The sequence below is a fragment of the Nyctereutes procyonoides genome, unplaced genomic scaffold, assembly GCF_905146905.1.
Source record: "Nyctereutes procyonoides isolate TBG_1078 unplaced genomic scaffold, NYPRO_anot_genome, whole genome shotgun sequence".
Taxonomy (NCBI): Eukaryota; Metazoa; Chordata; class Mammalia; order Carnivora; family Canidae; genus Nyctereutes; species Nyctereutes procyonoides.
In genome coordinates, this window is record NW_026575131.1 from 27,849,921 (window position 1) to 27,874,920 (window position 25,000).

At 37.8% G+C, this 25,000-nt stretch overlaps 2 protein-coding genes across 2 annotated transcripts in view; both read right to left on the minus strand.

Annotated features, from left to right (window-relative positions):
* SYNPR (synaptoporin) overlaps positions 1-25,000 on the minus strand; it is a 295,671-nt gene that overhangs the window by 229,007 nt on the left and 41,664 nt on the right. The gene's annotated exons all lie outside the window — the stretch shown is intronic.
* Positions 17,154-18,122, minus strand: LOC129521360 (methylsterol monooxygenase 1-like). The gene has a single exon (XM_055342697.1). The coding sequence runs from the start codon at positions 18,082-18,084 to the stop codon at positions 17,284-17,286; it is 801 nt and encodes a 266-aa protein (XP_055198672.1). The 5' UTR covers positions 18,085-18,122; the 3' UTR covers positions 17,154-17,283.

Consider the following 25,000-nt stretch of genomic DNA (forward strand, 5'->3'; position numbering starts at 1 on the left):
GAGTGCAAGTGTCACTTCCATTTAGCACACTGATGATTTTCTAACAGCCAGCCTGTTTCATGCATTCATGTGATTGCCTGGCCCCTGCAGGCATTTGACTTTATACTTTTGCCTAATCCCTTTGGGATGTTCTGCATAATGGTGCATTATCTCTCTCCTCTTCACCCCAATGTGCACATGCATGCATGCGTGCACACACTCACCTTTTGCAAGGTGGATTTTCCTTCTCCCTCCATCATGATATACTCTTAAGTTCTCATTTGCGAAAGAAAGAAAAGAAGAAAGAAAGAAAGAGAAAGAGAGAAAGAAGAGAGAGAGAGAGAGAAAGAGAGAAAAGAAAGAAAGAAAGAAAGAGAGAGAGAGAGAGAGAGAAAGAAAGAAAGAAAGAAAGAAAGAAAGAAAGAAAGAAAGAAAGAAAGAAAGAAAGAAAGAAAGAAAGAAAGAAAGAAAGAAATTGCATGAACCAGACAGAGTTCCCTCTCTCCTACCGGAGCATCTCAGCACTTCACACTGAATGGGTCTGTGAGCTTGTAGTAGATCCAGCAAGTGAAATGTTAGTGTGACACAGGTGCTTGTTGTAAGGGGGAAAAAAATCTCCATCTCCATTCAGGAGTTAATCATTGTGTGGTGTGTGTGTGTGTGTGTGTGTGTGTGTGTGTGTGTGTGTGTGTGTGTGGTGCTTAGGTAGGTAGGAGGGGAATAACCTATATATTTTCCCTTCCACTGAATATTTGTAAATAATAACTATAGCTGTAGATGTGGAAGATGTCTTCTGATAATTAAGACTCCTTTCCTAAAATGCTATAGATGGGATACTAAGTCGAAAAATCATGATGGGGCATCCCAGGTGGCTCAGTGGTTTAGCGCTGCCTTTAGCCCAGGACGTGATCCTGGAGACCCAGGATCGAGTCCCATGTCAGGCTCTCTGTGTGGCACTTGCTTCTCCCTCTGCCTGTGTCTCTGCACCTCTCTCTCTCTGCATCTCTCATGAATAAATAAACAAAATCTTTAAAAAAATCATGATGTTTGCTCTTCTTATCAGTTTCAGTATATGCAGTGACTGCAAAAGACCTGCATTTTAGAATCATAAAGCCAGGGTATTAAAAACAGCTTATATTTAAGCTAATGAAAGTTTACATGTAATTGGACAAACTCAATGGATTATTCCAATTTTTTTGTTTTCCCTTTATGAGAAAACACGAAAATACAGCAGAATGAAACTAAAAGATAAATAATCAAAATGGAGTCAAAATGGTATCATTTATTACGTGACATGTACAGGTAAATTTTCCAAGCCCTCGCCACCTAGTGGGCAAAGGCAGTTGCTCAAAATGAGGCAGAAGGTCCTTCAGTTCCCAAGCCAACAGTAAAAGGTCTGCCTTGATTTAAGTATTTTGTATGCTTAACAAAAGGTAATAAAAGGTGGATGTGAAATTCAGGCAGAGAATAAACTGGTCTTCACAAACTCTTTCTAAGGGTCCAGAAAGTAGCCTGCCTCCTGCTGAAATTCAAACGTGAAACGCTGGAATTTATCTACAGCAACCAGATGAAAATGGTTTTTCAACCACACATTTGCATTTCATTATTGCCAAATCACTCTGTTAATCTACAACCTACCAGTATGAATAAGAAAAGAGAGAAAAGATGATCATTTAACAGGACAGTTCTTTAAGGAAATGGATTTTTGGGGCCATTTAGAAATCTTATAAATAATTAACATAAGCCAAATGAAGTTGAATACTTACTGTGTCCCCAATTTTGTGTTAATTGCATCATTTCATTTTTTTCTCAATAACTCTGGGATAAATACTTTTTTCTTTTTTTAAAAAAAGTTTTTATTTATTTATTCATGAGAGACACAGAGTGAGAGGTAGAGACATAGGCAGAGGGAGAAGAAGGTTTCCTGTGGGGAGCCTGATGTAGGACTCGATCCCAGGACCCTGGAATCATGACCTGAGCTGAAAGCAGACACTCAACCACTGAGCCACCCAGGTGCCCCTGTGGAATAAATTCTTATTCAAGAGATGAGGAAACTGAGGTCTAGACAGTTTTAACATTATATATGCCTACACAAAAGAATGTTTCCCTCCATAAAATTATTCCCGAAGTAAAAAATGATAGGCTTATATTCATATCATGACACATTCTCTCAAACTGTAGAGTACCCCATCCATCTCCAAGTGCCACTTGAAGGACACAATAACATTTCTGAAGTGACCTTAATCAGTCCTACTTTTGGATGTTTATTAAGGTAAGCTGATAGAATTGGTCAAAAGCGATGCAGAGAGATTTTGTACATATTTCACTATATTTTTTGTTAATATGATTTCTCAACTCCAAGGAACAAATATCATTGTAAGTAATCTCTTAAAATCATTTTTAGAAGTAAAACAGTAAGTCAAGTTAGTGAAGTATATGAACATACCTACAAGAAGAATTTTAAAGTTGTCATAATAATATGAATCTGTATTTGTGACATGGGCAAAAATTCCAGTAACAGGATCATAGAAAGATTTAAGAGTTCTATATTTTTTAAAAAATGAAGATCTCTTAAAGCTCTATTAGGTGATTTAAAGATGGATCTAGCGATGAAAATGAAATTGATGTACAAAAAAAAAGCTCAACTGAGATAGTTTCAGGAAATGCTAGAGTAGGCAAGGGCAATATTTCAAAAATAATGTTAGGATATAAATCTTAAAAAACATATGAATTTGTCCCTCCAGATCTACTTTCTACCTTTCTTGCCCGTACCCTTTCCCCAGGAGGTAATGTGGATATACCACACACATGGCCTCCCCTGGCCTCAGGGTTCCTCGGTTTTGTTCTCTATGAAGTCACCCCTCATTGGAAGTCACTACCTTCTCATGACAGTCCCTTCCTTCCAGGTTCCACACGTCAGGTCTTACTTCCTGCACTGTACAGACAGATAGATCCAGGAGTATGCCCCAGGCAACTGCTGCCTCGTGAAATTCCCCTACATTCAACTACACTTTTATTAATACTCCCTCTATAATGAACCATCCTGTTTGAGTATGTATCTGTTTCTCATTGGGATCTAAATATACTACCCAAGGAATTAAATATTAATATTGTAATATTTAATTATTACAATTGCATATCAGCCATTTCCTCTCTATTTCTAAGACCTTACACATTAAAGACACCAAAACTTTTTTTTTTTTTTTTTACATTAGAAAACAAGTAGAGTTTCTAAAACTTGCACCTGGGCAGCCCGGGTGGCTCAGCGGTTTAGCGCCTGCCTTCAGCCCAGGGCCTGATCCTGGAGACCCGAGATCGAGTCCCACGTCGGGCTCCCTGCATGGAGCCTGCTTCTCCCTCTGCCTGTGTCTCTGTCTCTCTGTCCCTCTGTGTCTCTCATGAATAAATAAGTAAAATCTTTAAATAAACAAAAATAAATAAAACTTGTACCCAAGGCTTTCTAACTTATGAGTGCAAGTGTTGGCCTCCTTACTAATCGTAGAATAGGTAAAGACATAAGAGATGCTGCTGACAATTGGAAAATTGGGTCAAATGGAAAATGATGTATTCCATTTCTAAAGGGCTGTTGATACTTTGGGTGTCTCTCTCTCTTTTTAATGCCACGCTTGTTATTATAAGCAGATTCTATTGAACACAAGAGGTTTGGTTATTACCTTTTATCAAAATGTCAGGAGGACAGATTTTTAAATGAGCTAGACAATAGGAGAGAACATTCTTCCCCGTCCACAGAGTCTTTGAAATTGATTGCAAATGAATCGCCTCTGAACAGCATATAAGAGAGGCTGAGAGCTCTCCTAATGATGTACATCTGCGAGGCTTCACTTGGGGTTTGGCTGCATTTACATCACTATAAACTCTGCAATTACAGCTCGAGCCATTTCCGGCATAGACACAGAGAATACGAATTGCAGCAGCAGGTTTCCTGCTTTGGATCTCTGCCAGGAGCCTGAGTCACCGTCCCAGACATCTGTAGCACATTAAACTGTACTCTTGTTATCTCTCAACACTGAACAATGGCCTGAGCCTCTGACAAAACAAATGGCCAAAGCCTTTTCAAGAAACCCTCTAAAGTTAGGCAGTGAATCATGAGCCTGCACAAAACTTTTCAGGTTATTTACACTGTAAAAGAAAACCAAAATATAGCTGAGAGGATTTCTGATAGTTTGAACTTTATTTAACTTTATGGATTTAGATGGTCTTGTATTATAAACTGTTTTTACCCCCTACCCCCACCCCATCCAAATTCATATTTTAAATCCTATATCTCCAGTGTGATGGTATTTTGAAGTGGAGTCTTTGGGAGGTAATTAGGTCTTGAAATGTCTTAATGCCCTTATAAAGAGACCCGCAGAAAGCTTTCCCTGATCTTCTGCATTGGGAGCAAGAAGGTGGCCATCTATAAGCAAGAAGCAGACCCTCACCAGGTGCCTAATCTGTTGGTGACTTGATCTTGGATTTTCTACTCTCCAAACTGTGAGAAATAGATTTCTGTTATTTATAAACCAGCCAGTCTATGTTATTTCTGTGGGAGCATCCTGGATCGACTATGAAAAAAAATGTCAAGATACAGCTGAGATGATTTTTGATAGTCTGAACTTTATTTAATCTTTCATGGACTAAGTAACTGTTGAAAGCTCAAGAAAAAAGGGTGATTGTTCCTATTCCTGAAGAGACGGCATTTAGGTCAGTAGTCCAAGAGAGAGAGAAAAAGTAACTTCAAGCCATATTCCCATTCTGCCTCCTACTCTCCATCTTCACTGCTGCCTTAGCATCTAAGCCACCATCATCTTGAAGAGAAGATTGAAAACTCTTCATCACTTGTCTTCTGATTCCTGGTTCTTCGCCACACAGCAGTCACCACGATCTTATAAATAAAAATCCCTGCATGATTTTTCCTATCTTAAACCATTCAATGGTATCTCACTTCTATAATAACATCTAGGTCCTTCCAATGGCCCAAGACCCCTATGTTCTCTAATCTCTGTCATCCTCTCCAGGTTCAACTCCAATCATTCTCCCTATTGCTTTTTCTTCTCCAGCTACTTTTTATTTCCTTAAAAAGGCCAACCTTGTCCTTTCTCTGGGCCTTTCCACTAACTTCTCCCTATGCCTGTATGCTTTCTGTAGTTTTCCAAAGCTGACTCCTTTGGATCTCAAGCTCACAAATCAGTTCCTCAGAGAGGCCTAACCTTATCAATCCTGTTGATTTTATTCATGTGATTATCATTATTTAAAAGCACATGCAAAAGAAAAATAAGGGAATCCTACAAATAACTTTATACTCATAAATTCTACAGCTTAGAAGAAATGGACCAATTCCTCCAAAGCAACAAACTACCAAAACTCAATCAACATGAAATAAACAATCTGGATAGTGCTATAACCATTAAAGAAATTGAATTTGTAATTAAAGAGCTTCTGATAAAGACATTTCTAGTCCCAGATGGCTTCACTAGAAATTATACCAAACACTCAAAAAATAATTAACACCAACTTTACACAACCTCTTTCAGAAAATAAAAGAGGAGGGAATATTTTTCAATTCATTTTATGAGGTCAGCATTATTCTGATACAAAAACCAGACAAAGACATTACAGAATAAAAATTATAGACTGATATCTTTCATGAACTTATGTATAAAATCATCAACAAAACATTAGCAAACTGAGTCCAACAATAAAAAAAATTATGTACTACAACTAAGTATCAGTCTGGTTATTATTTGGTCATTGATCATGACCAAGTGTCCAAGTGTTCCCTGGAATTTATTCTAGGTATGCAAATTTGATTCAAACAATGCAACTCACCATACCAACAAGATAAACAAATAAATAAAATCATATGCACTTGGGTGTGGAGCCTGCTTAAGAGTCTCTCTCTCCCTCTCCCTCTACCCCTCCCCTGATCTCTAAAAATAAATAAATAAATAGAACTCTAAAGCAAACGAGGATTAAAAAGGAACTTCTCCAACTTGATAAAAGAATATCTATAATAATCACTGCAGTGTGATATGGGAGAAAGACTATTCAACCAGACAGATGGAACAGAATAAAGAAATTGACCCATATCAATAGTCAACTGATCTTTGGCAAAGTAGCAAAGACAATTAAATGGAGAAAGGATAGTATTTTCAACAAACAGTGCTAGAACAACCAGACCCCACCTGCAAAAAAAAAAAAAAAAAGAATAAAATAAAATCTTAACACATACCTTACAACTTTCACAAATTAACTTAATATAGGCTATTTACTTAAATATAAAAAGCAAAATTATAATACTTTTAAAATATAACATAGGAGAAAATGTTTCTAAGTGACCTTGGATTTAGTAATGACTTTTTAGGTACAATACCAAAACACAATCTATGAAAGAAAAAAAGTTGATAAGATGGACTTCATTAAGAAAATAATAATAAAACCCACTGAACTGAGTTCAAAAATTTTTTAAGCTTAAAAATTTTTTTATCATTATTACTTATAACAACAAATGCTGATGAGGATGTGGAACAACAGGAATTCTCATTGACTGACCAGCAGAATACAAAATGGGACAGTCACTCTGGGACACAGTTTGGTATTTTCCTACAAAGCTGAACCTAGTTTCTCTGGAACACAGTTTGGTATTTTCCTACAAAGCTGAACCTAGTTTACCATCCAATCTAGCAACTATGACCTTAGATATTTACTCAAATGAGTTGAAAACTTAGGTTCACCCCAAAACCTGCCCACAAATGTTTATAATAGCCTTATTCATAATTGCCAAAAGCTGGAAGCAACCAAAAGAGCCTTCAGTAGTTAAATGGATAGACAAATTGTGGTGCCTCCAAACAATGTAATACTTTTTCAGCAATAAAAAGAAATGGGCTATCAAGCCACAAAATACATGGAGAAACCTTAAATGTATATTGAGAATTGAAAAGAAGCCAGTCTAAAGAAGCTACATATTTTATGATTTCAACTATAGGACAGTGTAGAGAAGGCAAAACTGTAGAAACAGTAATAAGATCAGTGGTTGAAAACTGTGAGGTCATAGATCTGTTAAATAACCTTATTTTGGTTAGCATTGTACAATATATATGTGTAACAAATCATCACATTGTACACCTTTTACTTACACAAGGTTATGTTAATTATATCTCAAAAAAGCTGTAAAAAAAAAAAAAAAGATCAGTGGTTGCCATGGGCTCCAGTGGGGAGGAAGGAAGGGATGAATAGGTGGAGCACAGGGGATTTTTAAGGTATGAAACTATTTTTGTTTTTGTTTTTTTTTTTTTAAGATTTTATTTATTCATGAGAGACACAGAGAGAGAGGGGCAGAGACACAGGCAGAGGGAGAAGGAGGCTCCATACAGGGAGCCCGACGTGGGACTCAATCCCAGGACCCCAGGATCACGCCCTGGGCCAAAGGCAGGCGCTAAACCACTGAGCCACCCAGGGATCCCAACTATTTTGTATGATACTATAAAAGTCTATACATGATATTATGCATTTGACAAAACCTAGAGAATGTGCAATACAGAGTGAACTGTAATGTAAACTCTAAACTTTAGTTAATAATTCAATTTAGTTAATAATTCAATATTGGTTCATCAATTGTAACATATACCATACCAATGCAAGATATTAATAACACGGCAAATTACATAGAGGAGAAAGGGTATGTGGGAATTCTCTATATTATCTGGTCAATTTTATCTGTAAACCTAGTATTTCTTTAAAAAATAAAGTCTATTCACTAAAAAATTAATGGTAGAATCTAGGTGGTGGATATATCACACTGAAAATGTTTCAACCTTGATGTACTTTTGAAATATTTTATAATAAAATATAGAGAGAAAAACCTTATGGTCACATAAAACCTATATACAAATGTTCATAGCAGTTTCATTCAGCACAGCTGTTAACATAATGTTCTTCAATGAGTGAATTCTTAGACTATGCTTCATCTATACCATTGACTACCTCACAGCAATAAGAAGGACTGAACTACTGATACTTAGAACAACCTGGATGAATATGAAGGAAAGCCTGAGTGAAGATAAAAAGCCAAACCCTGAAGGTTATATACCATGAGATTCCATTATATAACATTCTTTAAGAGGACAAAATTACAGAAAAAGAGGACACACTACTGGTTGCCAGCAGTTAAGGACAAGGTGGAAGAAGGAAGTGGATGTGTTATCAAAAGGCAACACAAAAAATCTTTGTGGTGACGGACTGTTCTCTATCTTGACTGTAGTGAATACACAAGCCTACACATGTGATAGAATTGTACAGAAGTAGACATACACTCACACATGTGCACACACATGCACATGAGTACATACAAGTGAAACTGGGGAAAACAGAAGAGACAGGTGGATTGTATCCACATCACTATCCTGGTTATGATATTCTACTATATAATCTTTTAAGATGTTTGTACTGGGAAAAACTGGGGAAAGAGTACATGAGATCTCTCTCTATTATTTCTTATAATTGCATGTGAATCTACAATTATCTCAATAAAAATTCAATTTAAAAAGCTAAATGCACTATAAAATTTATTAATCTGCTTACTTCCTTTCTCTTTCCAATAGAATGCAAATATCACCTGAACAGGGACATTGCCTATCTTGTTCACTGCTGAACCCCATCATGATTCCCTGGGGTATTAATAAAAAATGTGCTCAATAAACTATGATAATAGGTCAGCATGAAATAACTGTTATGACAGAGGTATAATTCTAATCATTCATTAAACAGAAGTTTACTGAGCACTACCTAAGCACCTAACAGCATTGACCAGGTAACCAAGATGAAGCCAAGAAAAGTCTTTGTCTTTAAGGAATTTGCAAGCAAAAGCATGAGGCAAGAATTCTAGGACAGGGACTGTTTCATTTGCCTTAAAAAGCATTCACAGTGCTTCTCTCCCCCAAAAGAGAGAAGAGGGTACTCTAACATTCGCCCATATGGCCACTGCTCTTTGTACACTGATGAAGCTGCAATGCAAAGAGAGAGTTGAAGGAGGTGATGTAAGATAGACAATGAGTTGGTATGTGGTGGGACTACTGGATTCTGAAATTTCCCCATTCCTGGGAAGCCTTTCTGAACAGAGTAGAGGGGGTGATCACCAGTCTCTGCAATGTCACTGTATGTGTTCACTAGCTGTGTGGCCTTGGGCAAACTAGTCAGAGCGCATGAGCTGCTGTTTTCCTCAGCTATACATGGAATTAATAACACTACCTCTGCGTGTATGTAACTCTTAGATTAGAGTCTGGCCCACAGTTCTCTAATGGTTCTTCTACCTCAGGCTGATGGCAGTGATAAGCTGTCTGAAACCTCTGAAAAGTATTCAGAAGGCATTTGACTCCAAAGGCAGCCAGATTTTTCTGCCTAGAAATTTGCTCTATTGTCATCAACTTGATTATTTAAAGATGTACAAAAAAAGGAGAGAAGAAATGACTGAGAAAGCCAAACATCTTCCTCCCTTGCTGCCCGATACTTTCTTTGATATTTTTTAAAAATTAACTCAACCATTTTATTTTTTATTTTTTAAGTACATTCTACACCCAACATGGGTATTGAACTTATGATCCCGAGATCAAGAGTCACATGCTCTACCAACTGGGACAGCCAAGCAGCCCACTTACTTCAGTATTCTGAAGGGACTAAACATCTAGACTTCCCACCGTTTAGGACTTGACTTCTCAGGAACGCTTCTCACTGGAAGTGACGGGCTAAGAGGCCAAATGGGTCATCCACTAGGGCCAACTGTCAGAAGAGAATCTTCAAAGAGTTTATTGGAATCCAGATTTCTTTTTTAAGAAACAAGTGCACTTTTATTACTTAGAGCAGTTTCAGGTTTACAAAAAACTTGAACAGGAAGTTCCCACAGCTCCTCCTCTCTACCGTCTCCCTCCACCATAAAACATATTTCTCCCCATTAGTAACATCTTGCATTGGTGTGGTACATTGTTACAGCTGATAACCAATACTAATACACTATTTTTACTGAAGTCCATTGTTTATACTAGAGTTCACCCTTCCTGCTATACATTTTACAGGTTTTGTCAAATGTATGTCATGTAGACACCATTTTAGTACCACATCGAATAATTTCACTGCTCTCAAAATCTCCTATGCTCCACCTATTCCTCCTTTCCTCCTTCTCCCACATCATTCTGGAAGCCCTGGCAACCACTGATCATTTTATAGTCTCTATAGTTTTGCCTTCCCTACAGTGTCCTATCACTGAAATCATATCGTATATAACTTCTTCAGATTGATTTCTTTTCTTAGCAATATACATTTAAGTTTCCTCCATGTCTTCTGTGGCTCGATAGCTCATTTCTTTTTATTTCTGAGTAAGTTCCATTGCATGGATGTACCACAGTTTGCTTATCCATTCAACTATTGAAGGACATCTTGATTGTTCCCAGTGTTTAGCAATTGTGAATAAATCTGCTATAAACATCTGTGGGCAATTTTTTTGTGTGTGTGTATACATGTTTACAATTCATTCGGGTAAATATCTAGGGCACACTTGTTTCATTGTATAGTAGACCAGGGTTAACTCTGTAAAAGACTGACGAACTCTCTTCCAGGGTAGAGATTGTAAGTAGAGACTGTCTTCCAGAGTAGCTGTATAATTTCGTATTCCCATTATCAATGAATGAAATTTCCTGTTTCTCCAGGTCCTCACCAGCATTGGATATTGTCAATGTTTTGCATTTTAGCTACTCTAGTAGGTATGTGGTGCTACCTCATTGTTGTTTTAATTTGCAATTCTCTAATTACATCTGATGTTTAGCATCTTTTCATATGTTCATTTTCCCTGCATCTCTTCCTTGGCTAGGTGTCTATATAGCTAGGGTTGTTTACTGTTTTGAGTTTTAGAGTTTTTAAAAACTATATCTTGGATACAAGACCTTTATCAGATATATGTTTTATAAATATTTTCTGCCAGTCTGTGAGTTGCCTTTTCATTTTCTTAACAGTATCTTTCAGAGCGTAAGTTTTTCTCCAACTTTTCCATGTTTTTCTTTCATGATGTTTTCAGAGTTGTATCTAAAAAGTCATCACTATACCCCAGGTCACCTAGAATTTCTCTTTTGTCTTCTTCTAGAAATTATATAATTTTGCATCTTACATTAAGGCTTCTGATCCGTTTTGACTTAAATTTTGTACAAGGTATAAGTCAGTGTCTAGGTTCATTTTTTTGCATGTAAATGTTGTTTCTTCAGCACTGTTTGTTGAAAAAACTATCCTTTCTCTACTGGATTGCCTTGAGGCTGGATTTTATAAATAAACTTTTCTAGGTTATAAAATATTACATGTTCCTGGATACTCAGAGGTGATCACTGGTAACATTTTGGTGAATATTTCATAAGTCTTTTATTCCATTTTGTGTGTGTGTGTGTGTGTGTGTGTGTTGTGTTTTTGGAATCCTACTGTATATGATCTTCCTCCTACTCAGTAATTTCCTGAGGTAATTAATTTCTAGTTTCATACTAAAGCAGCAATTTATGGTTGTGGCCACTGGAAAATATTATACACACTCTTCTATAATCGAATTTTTTGCCTAACTGAATATTGTGAATTTTCCACAAAGTTTTCTAGGTCATCATTTTTTTGTCACTGCATATTATTCCATGATATATTTAACCAAATTATAATGGTCAAACATTTAGGTTGTTTCCAAAATTCCTACTTATTGTTAAATGAGACATAAGGAAGGAAGTTATCATTGTGGCCTTGAGTGAGGCCCAGAAAGTGGCCTTTAAAGATTAGGAAATGAGGTCCAGATGGAAGGTGCAAGGTCAGAAGGGTGAGGGAGTTGTGTGTGACAAGAGAATACTTGGGTTGGAGCACTTGGCTAGCTCTGTCGGTAGAGCATGTGACTCTTGATCTTGGAGTTGTAAGTTCAAGCCCCATGTTGGGCATAGAGATTACTTAAAGAGAGAGAGAGAGAGAGAGAGAGAGAGAGAGAGAGAAAGAAAGAAAGAAAGAAAGAAAGAAAGAAAGAAAGAGAGAGAGAATACTTGGATTAAGGCTACCAATATTGGAAGAACCCTCAGATGAACAGTTTCCCAAAGGTAAGACCACTCCTAGGACTCTGGTTAAAGCAAATTCTAGGAGACTGAAAACCTCATGGACTTCCAGGTGTGGTGGCTTCTATAGGCCCTGTCCTCCTTCATGTCCCATATGTACTTCTTGCTCTGTCTCCATAGCACTGAACCCAATACTGATATGGTCACTGTCTCCCCCTGGAAGTCTACTCCTGAGCATAGGGCTGTGTCTCAGTTGCCTTTATAGCCCAGACGTTGGACAATGCAAAGCACATATTAGGGGCTCAGTCCCCATCCTGGAATTAAACCATCTTCCAGGAGCAGGTTTTCTAAGCATGTCCTAGAGGAACTAATTTTAGCAGCTACAGCAAGTCAAAGGAAATGCTCATCAGCAAAAGGCAGGGACAGGAGTGATGGTAGGGAAATACCAATTATCAATCAGCCTAGGATTCAAAATCCTCAGAGTTGTGTAGATTCTCTGTAAATGCAAGAGAAGCATTTACCTCTAAGGCAGCCAGCTTGCATTCTGAGTGCCTGGGACTAGTGAAGTGACCTCTAATTACCACCATCTATCGGTACACACACGACCGAGACAATTACCTGGATATTTCAAGCTGAACTTCAGCAGAGAAGCTAATGAAAGGTAGCTATGATGATGGTTATTAGGTATATCTGGTCTCTCTCAACTACATCCTTTGCCACACCAGGCAAAGGTCTCTCACTGGTCCCTCCCTTATAGCAACCATGTCTGAGTTATATCCTCTCCTGGTGGGCCATTCTACAGCCATCCTCGGTCCACTTTCTGATTATCAGAGCCCAAACCAGTTCCTGATGGAGGTCTTATAAGCATATGGATATGCCTCTTCCTGCCTGTACAAAGCTTTTACATAGGGGCGGGGGGTTGTATTAGCTATTCTGAATTCCATAGTTAAGTTAAACTCTTTACAATTATACATTCCTGCCCTGCTTATTAAAACAGCTGTGAGCCAAAAATACTTCATAGTACTTGACTGAAATAGCACAGATTATTCTTAAAAAATAGTAATAATAACCCTGTTTAAACTCTAAGAAGTTTTATACAGTCCACCACCAGGTGTCACCAATTTCTCTATTACTATAGATCATCTTCCTCATTCTTAATATAGTTTGTTTAGAAAATGTCTTAAACATTTCGGCTTTAAAAAAAAAAAAAACCTTTGCAGTAAGTGAAAATAAGCATATAAAATTAGATGGAAAAGACAAAACTTAATGACACATTTAATTCTACAATTATCTTTGGACTGTTTACTGCTATGAACAAAAAAGGGATAATCTGACAACAAGTCAAAAATTCCCCCTTTAAGGGTGAGCCATCACTTTTGTGTTTGCCTTCTCTTGAAATCAAGGCTTTCTTTTCAGATTCAAAGATGACAGGAGGCTGGGGGTAGGGGGCAGCCTGTCAAGTTTCTGAAATGTCTAATGAGATAGAGTATAACCAATGAAGAGTTCACCAGATTTGAAAGTATCCTTAATTTGAATTCAGCAAAGCAAGGTTAAGGTAAATTTAAGGCTTAGGAAAAAAACCTGTTTTTGAAAAAGAGTGAATATTATTTGCCTTTTTTTTTTTTAAGGATATGGCAGATTAAGGCAGTGCTTCTCAGTCAGAGATGATTTTTTGTCCCTAGGAGGCATTTGGCCATGTCTGGAAACATTCTTGGTTGTCACAACTGATGTGTGCGGGGTTCTACTGATATCTGTGAGTAGAGGCCAAGGATGCTGCTAAACATCCTACTGTGCACCTAGGAGCCTCCACAACAAAGGGCTCTGCAGTAAAGACAACATTGAGAAACTCTGCTCTGGGGTAACAGAGACTCCAGAAAGAACCTTGGAATGAGATGGAGTTTAAATCCTCAGTGTATCACCTAATAGCTGAGTGACTTTAGGCAAGTTCCTAAACCTCTCTGGGTTGTTTTTTTTTTTTAAGATTTTATTTATTTATTCATGAGGCATAAAGAGAGGCAAAGACACAGGCGGAGGGAGAAGCAGGCTCCTCGCAGGGAGCCCGATGCAGGACTCCACCCCTGGACCTGGGATCATGACCTGAGCCAAAGGCAGACGCTCAACTGCTGAGCCACCCAGGCGTCCCTCCTTTCTGGGTTTTGATCTCTTATTTGTAAAATAGGGATGGTGAATTCTACATCCTGGGGATATGAGAGAAGCCTGGGATGTAATGGCTTAATAAATATTAGTCTTATTTTCATAATTATTATTAAGGTTAAGACCTTAGGCTGTATATATGTCTCTTTTCTCTTCCTTCTCTCTTTACTCCCTTAATAAACACATTGAGGAGGTACTCTTGGAAAAGTACTGAGCTAAAGTCTGTGGATACAATAGAAGAAGGACAGACATATTTTAACCACCAAGGAGTTTGCATTCCAGTGTGAGATAATGAGAAAACATTGGAGTTCAGGAATGAACAGTCAAGAAAGTATTCCTGAGACATCTTTGGTGCAAAAAGGTGGTTTTGTTAAAGCATGGGGACAGGATCCATGGGCAGAAATAGCTGCACTTGGGTTGTGAAGAGTGGCTGATTATATTATATACTTTCAAGTTGGGAGGGGATTAGGGAATAGTTAAGTCTCTAGGGAATGTGGAAGCAAGATTTCCAGGACGTTGAGGGGCTAGCTGTTGTTAGAAAAAGGTCATTAATACTGTCTAATAAAACCTTAGTCATGAGACCCTTCAGATGGATATCAGTGGGCCATAAGCTTGGAGGATAATTGCTAACATGTATCTTGAGGGGGAGGGGAGATAAAGGAAGTTACCAAAGGAACTTTAATATATTAAAGGAGACTTAACAGGATCCTGGAGGTTGGGCTAATGTTAAACTAAAGTTGTCTTTTGCCCTTAGCAAAGTATTAACATTGAGGAAGTTGAATTCCTAGAGGAAGGTCACTCTGCCTGTCTCAAGGACTTGTCAATGGGCTGTAAGTTATAAGGATATGTATTTTTTTTTCTAAATTTATTTTATTTTTGTTCTCCACATCATGAAAGAGTTATTAAATGATCGGTCACTTCAGGAATATAACACAGATGAGGTGTACAAAACCACAAGCATAAGGTGAACCAAACATGAGGGCAGGGTGGGAGGTGGCCATCAGTGAACACCTTCCTGTGGAAGGGACCTTGGGGTTGAATGTAAAGGCTGAGTTAGAGTAGTGAGTAAAGAAGGGTGAGGAGGAGAAAGCCAAGTCCAGAGAATCACAAGCCTCAAGTTCCTAAGTTGGGAAGAGGCATGAGATTTCATGAAGCCCAGTTAGAAAACTCATCCTTCTTCTTTCCCTCTTCCCACAGGGCATATTCTGAAACTTTTTATTCCAGATCTATAGGTTAGGTGTGCTTTGAAAGGGAACACACCCCAAAGAGGATGAAAGCATGACCTCAGAATGCCTACCAGCTAAAGGTAACTTCAGAATTCACAGAGCACCTACTTTTTTTAAATCTCATCAGTGCTTTCTATTCTTCAGATCTTGCCAATTAGAAAGTCTATCCTTGTTCCAGGATAGACACACTGGAACCTTTTCTAAACCCTTAGCTTCTAGCACATAGCCTGGACTGAAAAAGCTCACTAGATATTTGTTGGTTTGTTGCTAGAAGCCTGAGGTCTAGGACCCAATTCTGCTACTTTCAGTTGTGTGACTTTAGAAAAATCTCTTAACTGCTCTGAGTTTCAACTTCCTCATAATGAAAGTGAAAGAGTGTAACACCCAGGGCTCTAAGAACAGGTTCATGCCCTGTAAAGAATTTTTTTCAAGATCCCCAGGTTAAAAAAAAAAAAAAAATTGGTGGCTTTATATTTGAGTCCTAGGACCCTTCTAGATTGCTGGCTTATTTCAGCTGTCCTGATGGAATGCAGTGGGTGTAAATGTATCTGAGCAGGAGAGGTTTATGGTATGTTACCACTATTTCTATTCTTATTAAAAGAGAACAAGAAAAATAGGATAGAAAAAAATCAAACAGTTCATCAGAATGAACTGGAGCATAGATGAGAGAATTCTTAAAGAATTCTTAGAACTGCACTTTGTTCATTTCTGTGATTATGCTTTTTTATCAAAAGTCTTTCATTTCAGCAGCCTCAGAATTCTGAGACAGACTTGGAAATATCTTTAGAAATCTTTTAATCCTAGGATGGCAACAGGTTTCTTTTTCACTAGTAAACTCTGTCCAATTAGTAAGGCTGCCTGGATTGGTGTGTTGAAAAGATCCTAAGGCTGCATCCAGATTTATTTATTTATTTATTTATTTATTTATTTATTTATTTATTTATTTCCAGATTTATTTTTTTTTCAGACAAAAAAAATCACATTTATTTCAATTGTTCAAAGTGCAAATACAGCAAGTCAGTTCACAATGTTTCAAGATACAGTTTTAAGTATAATGAAAACTTGATATACAAAAATGAAAGGGTAAATAGCAGAAATAAAGCTCAATTTTTAAAAAAAAAAATTCAAGTAACCCGAAAACCTTTAGACTAAAATATCCCATTTATGACAATTCGGAAACGCCTTGATTTATAGATACCAGTAGCACATTGCCATCTGAAAGGGCTTCTCAAAGAAGGAGAATCACCCCAAACCAGTCAGCTCAGGACCAGAGTGGAAGTTCTTGGGGCGGGCTATTCCGGATTTGGCCGCCTCACTCTCACTGTCGATCCATACGGTTCTACCCATGATACTTGGATGTTTAGGCAAATTCTAGAAAATGTTTAAAGTTCAATATGAGGCCAACACCCTGCTAAGAGATACTGAAATGGCCACTATATATTTACAAGATTTTAAAGACCCATCTTAGCTTCAGGCCTCTGGTGTTACGGGGGAAAGACAGACTGATACTTCTTCCACTACTTAGAACCTTTCTGTAAGGTTACAACATGGCCTTAACAACCTCCTCACGAAAATCATACTTCGTTATAGATTTACTTATTTCTACACATACAGAACTTTTATGTAAAGTAGAAAAAGTTTCCGCTAGGAAGATAATTAAAGGTTGTTAAATGTTCTTTGTATCACTTAGCAGCCAAGACACAGGTTTATTTCTGCTCCGCAGAAGCAAGGTTAACTATTTGCTTCAATTCAGGGAGGTGTGTGCTTTCAGGATGGTGGAGAGGAGATATTTATTGCATCTTTTTCTCAATCTTCTTCATCTTTTCATTATAGGCAGTAAATTGAGAGTCTGTTCCAAAAATTCTATCCCATCATGTAAATGTGGAAGCATAGTTTCCGATGAAGTTCATGTGGTGGAAATCATGATGCCGAGAACCAGCATAGAAAGGGATCAGATTTAAAGGGTTCAGGGGAATGTCATAGCCACTATGGACATCAATAGTTTCTATCAAACGAATGGTCACCCATGCCCAAAGGAGAATGACATGATCACATAAAAGCATGATTCCAATGAAAAACCCAGTTCCAAGAATCAGAGTTTCCAAAGGATATGCATATTCAGCTTCCATTCCAAATGGAGCCTGAAACTCATGATGAACTTTATGGATATATTTATATATTCTTTTGTGATGCAAGAGCCTATGTAGGAAATAGTGCCAGGTGTCCTCAATCACCGCACAGCCAAAGCATCTTGCCAAAAGCATATACCATCTTGGCATTCTTTCCCAATCATAAGGTATATTAAAATACTCTGTAAAATAATAAGTTCCACAGATCAAAGGAAGCTGGATACAAAAGTGATTAAAGAGAAGTACTTTAAAACATTTCCATTGGTTTTCCCGGGTTTCTGGTTTATCTTTTTGAATTTTGTACCTTTTCATGAAAGGTATAAGTTGAAACAAAAATCCAGGTAAACAGAACAAGAAATAAAGAACTTCGTGAACTATCAAGGATCCCCATGTTGCAATCTGGAACCTTGTATAATTATTCAACATATAGTTCCAAGCATTTTTAAATGGTTCTTGTAGAGGGTTCTCAGGTAAAAGTGAATCTACATACTCCACAGCCAAGGATGCTGAACTAAAGATGCTGATACTTTCATTTGTTGCCATTTTTCAAATCTCTGCAGAAAGCCTTAGAATTCTGGCCGAGCGGCAGGAACGCCTATATCCAGATTTAAAAGACAAATCATGTGGTGATCAATTAACAATGTCTGCCATAGAAACAGCAATAGTGGTAGTAGTATGTATGTTGTGTATTTCTGACCCTCATCCAGACCAATACTTTCCTTAAAATGATGATGAAGGATCGGAGTTCAGTGATCTATACGTGTATAACCCAAATCTAAAGGATAGATTAGTGGGCCTCTATTACTATTAATTTTGTCTGAACAGAAAGTTTGATTTTAGAAAATTTCATCTTCATCCATTATATGCTATCCATCATATGCCAGGTATCTGTTATATGCTTCCCTAGTATAATGGACTGTCAAGAGCATGTGTTCCATAGCTGGACTCTCTGGGTTCAAACATCAGTTCACCAATTAAAAGCTATATGACCCTGAACAAGTTACTTAATCTCTCTGTACCTCAATTTCCTTATTTGTAAAATGTACATAGTAATAATAATAATTCCTCTTTCATGGGATTCGTGGAGAGATTAAATGAATTAATACATGTAAATAAAGTATTAAACCGTGACTAGCACATAACACTTTAATTGTTCACCATTTTTTTATCCCTACTTTGGTTAGGGCATTTATTTAAGGACTGACATGCATACTAGGAGAAAAGCAGTCTCTCTCTTTCTGAGGTCTCAAACAGAAAGTCTCAAGAAGAATCCCAGAAGCTCAGACCTGGTTGTGATCACTGTGGCTGCATATGGTGAAACTGTTACAAATAAGAAGGGGAAGAAGAGCCAAAATATGGAGATGGAAAGTCAGATCCTAATGACAACATTTGAAATCCTCACATAGATATAAAGGTAAGGTGTTTTTTGTTCGTTTGTTTTGCTCAAGTTTGAAGAACATTTTTGACACCCACAATTACTATCTTTGCAAGGGACTTTTAACTCCCAGGTAGAGGTCTGCTCTTGAAGTTATGTGTTCCAGAAAAATGCAACAGAAGGACCCAGAGGAGATTGACCAGTCCCATCAACAAGAATAACTGGGCCCCAGGATTGCTTTTCCAAAGAGGACTTTGCTGGATAAAAGACTCCTGAGGACTAAAATGTACTTTGAAGACCAGAAAGGATCACTGAGCTTCCTGGTAACACTGGGCACAGCTGAGCCTACAACGTGCCAGATCACAGGATTCTCTCAGCCCAGATAGCCCAAATTAGGCTAAAATATCTGCAGAGATGTCTTCAGCCCTGAAACAAGGCATACCATGATTTCAGAAGGCTGGGATATGGCTTCCCTCCTTTAATAAGGAAAAGGTAAGAAAGGTGGCTGCTTGACCAAGCAAGGACCACCTTTGTGGGGGAAACCCAAAGGTACCTGGACAACTTGTTTCTGGTCAAGAACTTGGTCTTGATCCTGAGAGCTCCAAGTCAAATGAAGAAATCAGTTTCATCCTTGATCTAGCCTCCATTCTAAACACATGAGCTTTACTTCAGAAGGTTGCCATTTCTGGCAAAGACAAGTTGGTTCACAGGGTAGCCATATATTTTACTGTACAGAGACACTTTAGTGAGTGAGAATGGACAAAATGAATTGCTCCGGGACCAGGTGTGAACCAGCGCAGCCCCCAAGACATGCAATCGACCCTTACTAGTCATAAAGGGGGTACAGTCTTTTCCTCAAGCAATGTACCACAATACATTTTGGAGATTTGATCTGATTCAAGAAATTATTCAGATTAAGATCAAATTTGTTCCATTTTCTCCAAAATTACTACATCATGATGATGGGGCAAAGGTTATCAGGGTTAAAGGATTAGACTATTTTTTATATACTGTATTAACCTATTTTAGATCCTGGGTTCAAATTCTGATCACTAAACATCAGTGCCATTTGGGGCAAGTTATTTCTCTGTGCTTCAGTTTTCTCACCTGTAAAACAGGGCTAAGAAGAGCAGCTACTTCATTGGATTGTTGTGATAATTAAATTAAAATGTAGGTAAGTGACCAGGTTAGTGGCTGACACACAGTAAACTCTCAATTAGTAGTAGCTATAATTTTTAGTATTTAAAAAGATTGTGAATTGAGAACTCTGGAGCCAGTTTGCTAAATAGTCAAAAGTCTTTTATTTGTTCACTTAAACAGTCATTGTGTTCTCCCAAGGCTCATTTGTGTAAGGACTCCCCTATTTCAAAAACTGGAATAGCTGAGGTAACCTTCCTGTTGGATTTCTCTTATAGATTATATTCAAATCATTCAAATAAGAAATGTATTGAGCAGTTAGTATAGTATAGTTTATTTAATAAATGCTGGAGATATGGCAGTAAATGTGAGAAAACTGCAAATCTGGCCTCTCATGGACATTATAATAAATAAAAGAAAAAAATAAGCCCATATAATTGTTGTGTTTAACCACAAGCCACTAACAAATATGGCAAGTTTATGTAATCATAGTGGATTCAGACACCAGCTCTGGGGAATTCAGTTCTTCAGAGGTCACATCAATCCCCCAGTCCAATGCTTATTTTGCATGAACACAAGCTTCCACAGCTTTCTTGCTAAGCCCTGGAGCCCTGCATTCTTCCCAGGACTGCTGGCTCCTATTCTTAGTCACCAGCAATTTTGCTTTTAGGCTCATTCTCTTGTCCATTTTGAAAACACATGATTGTGAGTCAAAGCCAGAGAGAACAGGCATGTCAGGGGGACTGGGGCCTGGAGCGCCAACCTAATGATTAAGTTCCTAGATTATGCTGGTACATTATGAATTCCTTCTTTTAAATATAGGCCAGTTTCATTTGATATGAAATGAGCTGACTCAGGCTAGTAATGCTAAACAGGTTACCTAATTGTGGTGAAATGTGCAGCCTGAATAAAAGATTCTGGACAGACCCAAAGAGAGAGATGAGGGCTCTGAGCTTCTAGAGCCTGGGGATAAAGGCAAAAGTGAGAAGGAACTCCCATTCAGCTTCTATCACAGTTTTTCTGAGAGTGTGCTATATTTTGTTGTTAGGGCTTACTATTGAGCATCTTGAATGATATAACGAGTCTTGTGACAGATTTGAGATTTGTGGAATATCTTAGAAGTAATGTTAAAACCTAGTGATGGGGCCACTAAAATCTATTTTAGATTCAGCATATGTGATATTCTACATTTGAATAACATTTTACAATTTATGCCCAATTAATTTGTTAACAGTATTTAGTTTGTGCTACTGTTCCCATCTGTGCCTCTCCTGGTCTTTTTCATACACCGCCTTTTTAAAAGCAAATTGCAGGACATATGCATATATACAGAAAAGTGCAAAACATCTCAATGAATTTTTACAGAGTGAATGTACCTATCTACTCATTTCCTAGTTCAGAACACCAAAAGTCCCACCCTACTATGCTCCTCCCACCAAAGTTAGCTACTGTCTTGACTTCTATGACCAGAGATTATTTGTTAATTGCATTATAACACTATGTTCTCTTTCGTATCTGGTTTCTTTTGTTAATTTTTTTTGCATGAAATTCATCAATGTTGTGTGAACTCCTAGTTTGTTCTTTCTTTTTTGCTGCAAGTGGTCCACTGTATAAATACAACACAATGTCATCATACTACTGATGGGCATATGCGGGTTTTTTTTTTTAAAGATTCCATCCATTTATTCATGACAGACACAGAGAGAGAGAGGGGGAGAGACATAGGCAGAGGGAAGAGCAGGCTCTCCAAAAGGAGCCTGATGTGGGACTCAGTCCCGGACCCCGGGATCATGCCCTGAGCCAAGACAGACGCTCAACCGCTGAGCCACCAAGGCATCCTGCATTTGTGATTTTATAAATCGACTCTTATAGACATAATTATTTGTGTCTGTTGGGAAATATAGATATCAGAATAGTTACTTGGATATACAGTTTTATATATATATACATATATACGTTATATATAGTTATATATAATAACTGTATATACAATTATATGTAATTTTATAGTTATATATCATAATATATAATATACACATATATATGTAATTCCATATGCATATATTACATATACATGATGCTTACACATATATTCAAAATAAACCTACATATACACACACACACACACACACACACACACACACACACCCCTACTTTAGTAGGTACTACTGAACAGTTGTCCAAAGTTACATCAATTTATACTCCTACCAACAGTGTAAACAAGTTTTAGTTCTATATCCTTGCTATCACTTAGTATTGTCTTGTTCATTTTAGTCATTTTGGCAGTGGTAAAAATCATCTACTTTTTTTTAAGTCATCTACTTTTATAGTGTGTATATTTATCTCTATTCCCCATTTGTCATAGACACTTATTTTTCCCCTCATAGTTTACATAAATGACTGCAATTTTAACATAACTTGTAATCAACAAGTATCTAGTCAAAGTGGGAAAAAAAGCTAAAAAATAAAATGTCAGTGGTTCATTTTATTTCTATAGGGAATTTAGTCTAATGAATTGAGAAACATTGCTATTAGTTTTGGTAAAATTGAGGAGCACAAAAATGAATCTGATAGCCAGTTAAATCCAAGATTCCATATTACATCTCCCAAAACTAGCCCTATATAAACTTAATTAGAAAGAGTACCAGCACAACCCTTCAAGTGTTTCCATGAGTTACTGAGTCCAATTCTTTGAACTTGTGCTTTCCTCTAAAGAACTCAGTCTGTAATAACCACAACTCCCTTTCTTGGTGCTATATCACAGAGAGAGAAACAATGGATGAAGAAGACAATGCTTGTTTTAAGGCATCACTATGAGAAGGTGGAAGACCAAGGACCAGGATCTAGGCCTTCAGCTTTCCAGTTTTATCATTATAGGATATTACCTTTTAGGACAAAACTGGCCACTCAGTGATCTGGAATAAACAAAGTGCAATCTTTACCAGTGACCCTCTGAAGTTCCTTTTAACCTATAAGAAATAGTGATGACCACTGGAATTTCAGCACAGTCTCATTTGTTATGAAGGAGACCTACACAGTATAGACATAGCTCACCTATTGTCCCTAATATCTGAAAATGAAAGAATAAAATAGATCAATTGCAAGGTAATTTAATCCAAACAGTCCCAAATATGTAAGCTAAGAGAAAGTTCTAAGTGAGGTCCCATAAATTAGCCTCAGCCTCTGATATTTTGTAGAGTCATGGGTATGAGCTCACCCTCTGTAGTCTGACAGATGGGTCCAAACTCCTGTGCCACTGCTGGCTTCAGTGGGACCTTTAACATGTCCCTCAACTTTTCTAAGCCTCATTTTTCTCACTGTTAAAATAAGACTGCAGTGGAAATTAGAGCTCATGTGTAGCAGAATCATAATTTGAGGTATTAACCAATTCTTCTTTTATTCTCATTTCATCTTCATGCAGATGGGGAGATATGGGTCACCATTTAACCTGGAGCTAGATTTCTTAAAATTGGACCAATGAATAAAAATGACAACTTCTCAGCTCCTTGTTCCAACTCAGACACACAGGAGTAGTAACAAAATGAATCTCCTTTCATAGGTTCAAGACTCTTAGAGCCCTATAGTGCTGTTGGGATAAGATATCCAAAACTTCCCATGGGTCTTGAGAGGGACATGAACATTGGCTGAGGAGGAGAGATTCATGGACCTGTACAGGGTCCTGTTGTGGGCATGAGGAGCTAAATGTCAGATGTCAGTTGTGGGTAGTTTCCACTGGCAACTAAGGTAAGGATTGACCTTCACCTCACCAGGTTATCTGAGCCAGGTATCTAATGGGGACCAGTCAAAACTGGTCTCCATTTTACTGTGTGTCAAGGTCTGACTAAATGAATTTACGCTGAATAGAAAAGGCCAGCAGAGGGCCTGCTGGGTCTAGACAGAGAAGTGGAGACCCACTTTCTATGGTCCCCAGATTGGCATCTGTGAAATGTCCTGGGCTTAGTATCTTCCCTGGGTGGAAAGGGAGAATAATTTGGAGAAGGAAGGGGGATTCTGATCATGATCCAATTCTAAACCTGCACTAATACATTTCTAGATCAGACCTTCCTTAGAAGTGTGTACATAGGGGACGCCTGGGTGGCTCAGCAGTTGAGTGTCTGTCTTTGGCTCAGGGCATGATCCAGGGATTCCGGGATTGAGTCCTGCATCGGGATCCCTGTGAGGAGCCTACTTCTCCCTCTGCCTGTATCTCTGCCTCTCTCTCTGTCTCTCATGAATGAATAAATAAAATGTTTAAAAGAAAAAAAAATAAGTGTGTAGATAATATTCTGATCACTGGGGAGATTGTGAGTTCAAATTATTTTGTTAAACTATTTAAGTTTCTTGTATACACCAAGTGAGTGATGCTGAGAATTCATACCTATTATATGTGGAAAAAATGCCTGGTATGAGTAAATGGTCATTACTATTATCTGGAAGATCTAATTAACATCCTGTCTCTTGTCACCCAAGAATTAAGTTGTAATCACAGTGGCTATTCTGCATGCTATAAATAGCACCTACTAACACTGTACTAGCAGTGAGATTTTCAGCTTGTAACCTGCTGGAAGGACTTTTTTGGATATTAGGATATAAATGTGGACTACCCAGATGGCCTCATTAAAAAAAAATTCTGATTTATATGAAGCATTTTTTACCATTATCAACCTGAGTTAATGTAACTCAGACAACTTGAGATGAATGTATCTTGACAGAAACTCACGACACAGGTTTCTGTGTTCATGAGAAGCCAAGTGCCTCTCACTTGCAATATGTATTGTGCTCTTTCCCGAAATCTATGGAGAACAGCCAGTCACCCATCACCATCTGGCCAGGCTAATTCTGGGTGGCTGCAGCTGCAACCCAGGGTCTGGTAATCATAGCTCCCAGTTGTCTTCATGCTAAATAGTTAGCTCAAGTGGCTGCCCGGCCAGCAGATTTCACTATATG

Excerpts from the sequence above, each read along its gene's own strand:
- LOC129521360 (XM_055342697.1), bottom strand. The coding sequence starts at position 18,084 with ATGGCAACAAATGAAAGTATCAGCATCTTTAGTTCAGCATCCTTGGCT.